The sequence below is a fragment of the Nannobrachium achirus genome, assembly GCF_963921795.1.
Source record: "Nannobrachium achirus genome assembly, chromosome: 4".
NCBI classification, from domain to species: domain Eukaryota; kingdom Metazoa; phylum Chordata; class Actinopteri; order Myctophiformes; family Myctophidae; genus Nannobrachium; species Nannobrachium achirus.
In genome coordinates, this window is record NC_137813.1 from 1,207,548 (window position 1) to 1,217,547 (window position 10,000).

Genomic DNA, 10,000 nt, shown 5'->3' on the forward strand with positions numbered 1-10,000 from the left:
AGAGGACTGAAGGGAGACAGAGTAAGATATGACTGAACCCCCCCTACCCTAGAGGACTGAAGGGAGACAGAGTAAGATATGACTGAACCCCCCCTACCCTGTGACATCACCATCATACCCGGAAGTTATGCGGGAACGCCTACTGAGTGGCCAAAAAACTACTTTCTATCCTTGACAGCCCAAACATCCAAACAGAAAAGTCTGATTGCATTAAACGTTAAACTCACTTTGCCACTCGTTTTGCCACTCACTTTATGCATGCGCATACCCTCTATAGCAGGGGATTTCAAAGTGGGAGACGGGGCACCCTGGGGTGCCGTATTTGGAATTTATTTGGACACTTGAAAAAAATATTTAGTATCAAACTCTCCTCTCTCCCGTTCCAGGGTGACCAAGGAGCCAAGGGAGCCGACGGAGCCGGCGGTAAGGACGGTATGCGCGGTATGACCGGACCCATCGGACCCCCCGGACCCGGCGGAGCCCAAGGTGACAAGGGAGAGGCTGGACCCGCAGGAGCTGTTGGACCAACTGGAGCCCGTGGTGCCCCTGTAAGGATCTGTCTGTCTGTCTGTCTGCCTGTCTGTCTGCCTGTCTGTCTGTCTGTCTGTCTGTCTGTCTGTGTTTCACATAATAGGCCTATGCACTGTAGTTTGATAAAGGCCTATCAATGCTGCAGTTTGCTGTGTTCGCTCTGGCAGCTACAAAGACAGCGGCTACCATTGTTTGACACCAAGATACAAAGATACACATGATGTTTGTAGCTGCTCGCAGAGCTACACCTACCTATAAGCTGGAGTTAGCCTTCCAGCTAGCCTAGCAGCTAGCCTAGCTGCTAGCGTTAGCATCCTTCTACACCTGCCTGTACGCTGGAGCTTGCCTTCCAGCTAGCCTAGCAGCTAGCATTAGCATCCCCGTCAATAACAATAACAAAACTACCACAGAGACAGATGTCCCTCAGATGGACTCTGATTGAATGCCAGTATTTGTGACAGTGAACGAAACCATATATGATCCATTATTAAAACCACAACATATAGTCATAGTTATACCTATGAATACAGGTGTGAAGAGTCCTTTAGGTGCATTATGCTAACGTGACTTATTATTTATTCTTGTGAATATAGTGTGTTTAGATGCATTATATTAACAATGTCACACTGTGTCCTCCTCAGTAGCTCTAGATGTTAACTTCACACTGTGTCCTCCTCAGTAGCTCTAGATGTTAACTTCACACTGTGTCCTCCTCAGTAGTTCTAGATGTTAACTTCACGCTGTGTCCTCCTCAGTAGTTCTAGATGTTAACTTCACACTGTGTCCTCCTCAGTAGCTCTAGATGTTAACTTCACACTGTGTCCTCCTCAGTAGCTCTAGATGTTAACTTCACACTGTGTCCTCCTCAGTAGCTCTAGATGTTAACTTCACACTGTGTCCTCCTCAGTAGCTCTAGATGTTAACTTCTCACTGTGTCCTCCTCAGTAGCTCTAGATGTTAACTTCTCACTGTGTCCTCCTCAGTAGTTCTAGATGTTAACTTCTCACTGTGTCCTCCTCAGTAGTTCTAGATGTTAACTTCTCACTGTGTCCTCCTCAGTAGTTCTAGATGTTAACTTCACACTGTGTCCTCCTCAGTAGCTCTAGATGTTAACTTCACACTGTGTCCTCCTTAGTAGCTCTAGATGTTAACTTCTCACTGTGTCCTCCTCAGTAGTTCTAGATGTTAACTTCTCACTGTGTCCTCCTCAGTAGTTCTAGATGTTAACTTCTCACTGTGTCCTCCTCAGTAGCTCTAGATGTTAACTTCACACTGTGTCCTCCTCAGTAGCTCTAGATGTTAACTTCTCACTGTGTCCTCCTCAGTAGTTCTAGATGTTAACTTCACACTGTGTCCTCCTCAGTAGCTCTAGATGTTAACTTCACACTGTGTCCTCCTCAGTAGTTCTAGATGTTAACTTCACACTGTGTCCTCCTCAGTAGCTCTAGATGTTAACTTCATGGTGTGTCCTCCTCAGTAGCTCTAGATGTTAACTTCTCACTGTGTCCTCCTCAGTAGCTCTAGATGTTAACTTCACACTGTGTCCTCCTCAGTAGCTCTAGATGTTAACTTCACACTGTGTCCTCCTCAGTAGCTCTAGATGTTAACTTCTCACTGTGTCCTCCTCAGTAGTTCTAGATGTTAACTTCTCACTGTGTCCTCCTCAGTAGTTCTAGATGTTAACTTCTCACTGTGTCCTCCTCAGTAGTTCTAGATGTTAACTTATCACTGTGTCCTCCTCAGTAGTTCTAGATGTTAACTTCACACTGTGTCCTCCTCAGTAGCTCTAGATGTTAACTTCACACTGTGTCCTCCTCAGTAGCTCTAGATGTTAACTTCACACTGTGTCCTCCTCAGTAGTTCTAGATGTTAACTTCACACTGTGTCCTCCTCAGTAGCTCTAGATGTTAACTTCTCACTGTGTCCTCCTCAGTAGCTCTAGATGTTAACTTCACACTGTGTCCTCCTCAGTAGTTCTAGATGTTAACTTCACACTGTGTCCTCCTCAGTAGCTCTAGATGTTAACTTCACACTGTGTCCTCCTCAGTAGTTCTAGATGTTAACTTCACACTGTGTCCTCCTCAGTAGCTCTAGATGTTAACTTCACACTGTGTCCTCCTCAGTAGCTCTAGATGTTAACTTCTCACTGTGTCCTCCTCAGTAGCTCTAGATGTTAACTTCACACTGTGTCCTCCTCAGTAGCTCTAGATGTTAACTTCACAATGTGTCCTCCTCAGTAGCTCTAGATGTTAACTTCACACTGTGTCCTCCTCAGTAGTTCTAGATGTTAACTTCACACTGTCCTCCTCAGTAGCTCTAGATGTTAACTTCACACTGTGTCCTCCTCAGTAGCTCTAGATGTTAACTTCACGGTGTGTCCTCCTCAGTAGCTCTAGATGTTAACTTCTCGTTGTGTCCTCCTCAGGGTGAGCGTGGAGAGTCTGGTCCTCCCGGACCCGCTGGATTCGCTGGACCTCCCGTAAGTAGCTCCTCCCACTCTCTGACATCACACTCAGACAGTATGACATCACTGTTCTGTCTCTCTCAGACTCCACCTTAGCCCATAGCACTTAGTAGCATTCGCCTGTCCTCATTGACCATACATGAAAACTAGATAGCATTTGTAATTTATATACAATATTTTTTTTTACTGATTAGGTGTTGGTCTACCTCCGTTATTATTCTAGATTGATATTCCCATTCAATTGATGTATTGATATTGCTTATTGTAAATCGCTCTGGATTAAGAGCGACTGCTAAATTCCTAAACTGTATTTTTTTTTTTTTTTTTTTTCCCACAATTTTGTAACCCATTTTTCCACCCAGTGCCAATTGCCTATGTAATCCTGGGCTCTGCTCTCCCTCTGCCGCGCCTGGGGAGAGCAACGGACTGACCTCATGCTTCCTTCTATGCATGAGGAGTCCAAGTTGTTTCTTTTCACCTGACAGTGGGGACTTCCCTGGTTTGGACGTAGCGCGTGAAAGGAACACGTTATTCCAACCAGTTCCTTTCCTCTCCATCAGGCGCCCTGGCTGGCCAGGGGGAGGCAGTATAGAGACCAGGATTACTGCATGTTTTTGTGAGGGTATCCCCCGGGGGGAATCGAACCCAGGACCTTCTAGCTGTGAGGCGAAGGGATAACCACTGCACCACCGTGCGCCACCGTGCGCCACCGTGCGCCACCGTGCGCCACCGTGCACCACCGTGCGCCTAAACTGTAAATTGATGACACGCCACATAACATCATCTCTCTCTCTCTCTCTCTCTCTCTCTCTCTCTCTCTCTCTCTCTCTCTCTCTCTCTCTCTCTCTCCCCCAGGGTGCTGACGGCCAGCCTGGTGCTAAGGGAGAGGCTGGAGATAACGGTGCCAAGGGAGACGGTGGTGCCCCCGGCGCTGCCGGACCCACTGGAGCCGCCGGACCTCAGGTTGGGACACACTAACCTAACGCACCTTACCTGGCACACACTGTATACTACTGGTGGGTTGGGACACACTAACCTAACGCACCTTACCTGGTACACACTGTATACTACTGGTGGGTTGGGACACACTAACCTAACGCACCTTACCTGGTACACACTGTATACTACTGGTGGGTTGGGACACACTAACCTAACGCACCTTACCTGGTACACACTGTATACTACTGGTGGGTTGGGACACACTAACCTAACGCACCTTACCTGGCACACACTGTATACTACAGGTGGGTTGGGACACACTAACCTAACGCACCTTACCTGGTACACACTGTATACTACTGGTGGGTTGGGACACACTAACCTAACGCACCTTACCTGGCACACACTGTATACTACTGGTGTGTTGGGACACACTAACCTAACGCACCTTACCTGGCACACACTGTATACTACTGGTGTGTTGGGACACACTAACCTAACGCACCTTACCTGGCACACACTGTATACTACAGGTGGGTTGCAACGGTTTGATTGACTCTCTCCCTTGTCCAATCACAGGGTCCCGTTGGAAACACCGGAGCCAAGGGAAGCCGCGGCCCCGCCGGACCTCCTGTAAGCCCCTCCTCCTTGACCTCTCCTGACACCTTGACCTCTCCTGACCCCTTGACCCGCTCCTGACCTCAACATTAATGTGTTCAACCAACAACAGAATGTAAACAATGATCGCTAAGCAACCTCTCTCTCTCTCTCTCTCTCTCTCTCGCCCAGGGTGCAACTGGATTCCCCGGTGCTGCTGGTAGAGTGGGACCTCCCGGCCCCTCTGTAAGTACTTCCTGTGACATCATCACGTCAACTTCCTGTAAGGCTGTTTCTAACGCCCCGCGGGACACCGAGGCCAAAACGTCTTAATGGTCCACCGTAGACTAGTACTAGTGGGCTCCTATCTGAATAAAACTTACATTTACATTTACATTCAGTACATTTGGTTCTTATGATCAAAATAAGAACATTAAAATGGTGTTTTAAACAGAAAATCTAGAATTTGCGGCATACAAGACCAAGTGTTTGCCACGGACACATTTTGTCCGCGTACGGCCATACTGATGACCCCCGGCTCTGATGTACTGTGCTGTATTGTGATGTGATGTCTCTCTCTCTCTCTCTCTCTCTCTCTCTCTCTCTCTCTCTCTCTCTCTCTCTCTCTCTCAGGGTAACTCCGGAGCCCCAGGCCCCGCTGGAGCCGTCGGTAAGGAAGGACAGAAGGGTAACCGTGGAGAGACCGGTCCCGCCGGTCGCCCCGGTGAGGTCGGCGCCGCCGGACCCCCAGGAGCCCAGGGAGAGAAGGGTAACCCCGGTGCTGAGGGAGCTTCCGTAAGTACAGCTGCGTCCTTGACCGTTATCATGATATCATCAGTAGGGATGAAGCTCATAACACATGTATTGATTACCCGCTATCAATAATCTTTGGGCTTATCAAGCCTGTTATCCAGCATAGCGGCCCATGATGTCATGTTTAAACAATCAAGACAAGAGGCCATCAAGACATTATTACAGTACTATTCATAATATAAAGCCATTTAACACTTATTGCACACTAATGAATGATTGTTTTAATGATATTTAAAGAGAATATTGACACTTGTCATCTTCATAGTTCTGTTCAGAATGTGTCGTCTCACATCTTCATAGTTCTGTTCAGAATGTGTCGTCTCACATCTTCATAGTTCTGTTCAGAATGTGTCGTCTCACATCTTCATAGATCTGTTCAGAATGTGTCGTCTCACATCTTCATAGTTCTGTTCAGAATGTGTCGTCTCACATCTTCATAGTTCTGTTCAGAATGTGTCGTCTCACATCTTCATAGTTCTGTTCAGAATGTGTCGTCTCACATCTTCATAGTTCTGTTCAGAATGTGTCGTCTCACATCTTCATAGTTCTGTTCAGAATGTGTCGTCTCACATCTTTCCACAAAATATTATAAAACGCTCAACAGTAGACTGGATAAAAGCCTGGATCAATAAGCAGGATCGATAAGGTGCTCATTATCAATAAACAAGCTCCATCCCGAGTCAGGCAGGTTACACTGCAGCTAATATAGACACACTAAAGGATCAAACATGTAACAAATATATATAAAACTACACACTGGTACCACAACACACGATCAGAGATCAATACTCAGATCAATAATTAATGAGGAAATACCTTCATCAGCATCTTCCCCATCACAAGGTGATGATGGACCAATCCATAACTGACTGACAACTACAGCCTGAATAACAGCTCTATAAAACAGTGTCTGTCGCTCTGACATTCAGACATTTTCTTTGTTGCACAACATTTTCACTATTAATCAAATCCAACTCCAGGCGGTTGTTCAATAACAACTACAATATGTACAGCTGGTTACTGAGGCCTCTGTCTGATCCATTAAGTTGTAAAAACTCATCTTCACAACAAGATACTGTTTCACCATTGACAGAAAACACAGATCCTGGTGTCTTATAAAGTGTCTCTTTGTCTCCCCCCGCAGGGCTCTTCTGGTATTCCTGGACCTCAAGGTATTGCTGGACAGAGAGGTATTGTTGGTCTGCCCGGACAAAGAGGAGAGAGAGGTTTCCCTGGCCTGCCCGGACCTAGCGTGAGTTAACTAGTCCTTAACTAGTCCTTAACTAGTTAACTAGTAGTTAGCTAGTCCTTACCTAACCCTAGTTAATGAACTATTAGTACAGTTAGCAGTTGACCCAGTGTGAGTTAACTAGTCCTTAACTAGTCCTTAGCTAGATAACTAGTAGTTAGCTAGTCCTTACCTAACCCTAGTTAATGAACTATTAGTACAGTTAGCAGTTGACCCAGTGTGAGTTCATTAGTCCTAACTAGTAGTCAACTAGTAGTTAAGCAGTCCTTAACTAACCCTAGTTAGTGTGGTTCTAGTGCTACTTTATTTCTTTATTTCTTTCACAGAGAAAGAAAGCGTGAGTTAATTAGTTAAGCAGGCCTTAACTAACTCTAGACCCAGATTGGTCAGTAGTTCTAAGCTGTGTTTGGTTCCGTGTAGTGATTGGCCGGTGGTTCTGAGCTGTGATTGGCTGTGTTCCCTACAGGGAGAGGTGGGTAAGCAGGGAGGCGGTGGCCCCGCCGGAGAGCGCGGACCCCCAGGACCCATGGGACCCTCTGGACTGGCCGGAGCCCCTGGTGAGGCCGGACGTGAGGTAAGACATGGAGGACCCCCTCTGAAGGACCCCCTCTGAGGGACCCCCTCTGCACTTTATCATTAACATCATGTTATAGACATCATGTTATAGACATCATGTTATAGACATCAGCACACACAGAGAGATGGGCGAAAATACACTGAAAAGTATTTTGGTACGAAATACAAATACTGGGTCAAAAGATGTATCAAAATACAAAATATAAATACAGGCCTGAGAACGTATTTTGTATTTTGAAAATACATGAAATACATTTTATAAAAAATGTATGCAATGATTAGTAATTTTATAGATTGATTGCCAAGTAATACATTAATTGCCTCTCAGAATTTCTAAGAATAAATTGACCATATATGGTGTTTGTCTTTGGAGCAGGCAGCCTAAATGTACAGTTTAAACCTTTGTGAATGTTAAAAATATGTCCATTTGAGAATAAAATGACATTGAAAAGTATACAAATTACATCCAATTGTTTCCATCCCAGCCAAATACAAATTACAAAATACAAATACGTATTTCAAATACTGCCCATCTCTGAGCACACATAGACATCAAAGGGGGCTTGAGCCCCTGCCCTTTTTCCCATCTGTAAAAAGTACCCTCTCCAGACCATGAATGCAGTTTTTACTATGGTGAAAGAAATGCAAATGCCCCCTCTTTCCATGCCATACCTGAAGGCAGCATTCAAGAGAATTGCCTTGTCCAAACTCTCCTGAACTTGAATGCAGCATCTTATGCTGAAAGAATTGCCCTCTCTGTGTAGAAATCAACCATCAAGCGAAAATAGCCGACCTCCAAGCTCACAACTCATGTAGATCTGCTATTTTCACAATTTCTGCCTCTAATATTTGACATTTTGGCCAATGTTTAATGTGTCATTTTAGAGGTATTAAAAAGTCCTTAAATTGCCACTTTATAAATGTGCAGATACCCTCGATACGCTTAAACTTTATGTTGGTTTGTTTACTGCTGAGAGAGAAAACAATGTTTCAGCTCTAACATCAGGGTGCGTTTGTTTCGTCTCACAGGGAGCCGCCGGTAACGAGGGAGCAGCTGGACGCGATGGTGCAGCTGGACCCAAGGTCAGTACCACAAACACACACACACACACACACACACACACACACACACACACACACACACACACACACACACACACACACACACACACACACACACACACACACACAGTGAACTGATGAGCACTCTGTGCGTTGCAGGGAGACCGTGGTGAGTCTGGTGCTGCTGGAGCCCCCGGTGCCCCTGGACCCCCCGGAGCCCCAGGACCCGTTGGACCCGCTGGAAAGAGTGGTGACCGTGGAGAGAGTGTGAGTACCTTCCCCAAGACCCTATAGAACCCCCAAGAGCCCCTAGAACCTAGACCTCATAGAACAACCTAGATCTCATAGAACAACCTAGACAACCTAGACCACGTAGAACAACCTAGAGCTCATAGAAGTAGAGAACCCGTGGGAGTCCATGGTTCAGAACCTCACAGAACCTCCTCAGGTCCACAGAACCTCCCCAGGAGAACCTGTACAACCTCACAGCATGCTGAAGAAGACAGCTTTCAGTTTAGTTTGTTTATTTGATCAGCTCACAGTAGCACTGGTCTTACATCCACATAAGCATAGGAGAACAGTAGCAGTGTTTGAGGTGATCAGAAGGACTAGGCTGAAGCTATGAAGCTTATGAAGGCCTGTCCTACATATTCATGGTTTAAGATACAGTCATGTGGTATAAACGTGTTCACATTCACCATATAAAGAGAATGTAAATACAAAGAAAACTAAATTACATCAGCATAACAGCAAGACCTTCTGATGGGCCTATTGGGTTGACCTGAAATGCTGACTGATTCTCTCTCTCTCTCTCTCTCTCTCTCTCTCTCTCTCTCTCTCTCTCTCTCTCTCTCTCTCTCTCTCTCTCTCTCTCTCTCTCCAGGGTCCCGCCGGTCCTGCTGGACCTGCTGGTATTGCTGGTCCTCGTGGTCCTGCTGTAAGTAACTTTGAGCTGTTGTTGGATTAGTTAGTGAATCCCCTCTTCCTTCATTTGTCCTGCCAGTTACCATCAAAACCCTGCCTCCTAAGTGAGGTTTAGAATACACCTGTACTATGCTAATGCTACGATTTACAATGTACAAGTCTCTTAGTGCAGAGCGACTAGCAGTAAACACTAGTTAATACATCTAAACGCACAGAGACAGTAATCTATTCTATAGGATCATACAGTAGGTGAACCAGCAGTCATCTATTCTATAGGATCATACAGTAGGTGAACCAGCAACCGGTGCCTTGCTCAGCTGCAGTGTGCTGTGTTTTCAGGGAGCTGGCGGCGCTCGTGGAGACAAGGGAGAGACCGGAGAGGCTGGCGAGAGAGGCATGAAGGGACACCGAGGATTCACTGGCATGCAGGGACCCCCCGGACCCACTGTAAGTAATTCACTGGCATGCAGGGACCCCCTGTAAGGCCCTCGGCTCACCACCGGCAACTTGACTTAAAAAACGTCATCCTTGTAGTTTTATTGTTAACCCTTTGTTTGTTGTTGTTTGACGTCTAGGGCTCATCTGGAGATCAAGGACCCGCTGGTTCTGCCGGACCCGCTGGACCCAGAGTAAGTTCTGCAGCAACACTAAGATTTACTGCAAATTACTGTTTAAAGGCAGAGATTTCATTTACGTTTCAGTTGTCATGTGGGTGACAGGCCTCCAATAAGATGAAGTTAAGGCCCGCCCCCACTCCACCATGATTGGAGGAAGGCACCATTCTACCCTGATTCACCAAAACCGAAACAGCTTTTTTTCTCCTCACAGGAGATAAGGTCCAAATA

At 46.1% G+C, this 10,000-nt stretch overlaps 1 protein-coding gene across 1 annotated transcript in view; it reads left to right on the forward strand.

Annotated features, from left to right (window-relative positions):
• Positions 1-10,000, forward strand: part of col1a1a (collagen, type I, alpha 1a) — a gene marked incomplete at its 5' end in the record, with an annotated part of 159,390 nt that overhangs the window by 144,201 nt on the left and 5,189 nt on the right. Inside the window, 13 exon segments of the mRNA XM_080724831.1 lie at positions 387-548; positions 2,957-3,010; positions 3,851-3,958; positions 4,514-4,567; positions 4,724-4,777; positions 5,165-5,326; positions 6,489-6,596; positions 7,060-7,167; positions 8,199-8,252; positions 8,391-8,498; positions 9,115-9,168; positions 9,495-9,602; positions 9,731-9,784. Of these exon segments, the coding sequence (XP_080580957.1) occupies positions 387-548; positions 2,957-3,010; positions 3,851-3,958; positions 4,514-4,567; positions 4,724-4,777; positions 5,165-5,326; positions 6,489-6,596; positions 7,060-7,167; positions 8,199-8,252; positions 8,391-8,498; positions 9,115-9,168; positions 9,495-9,602; positions 9,731-9,784 (1,188 nt within the window).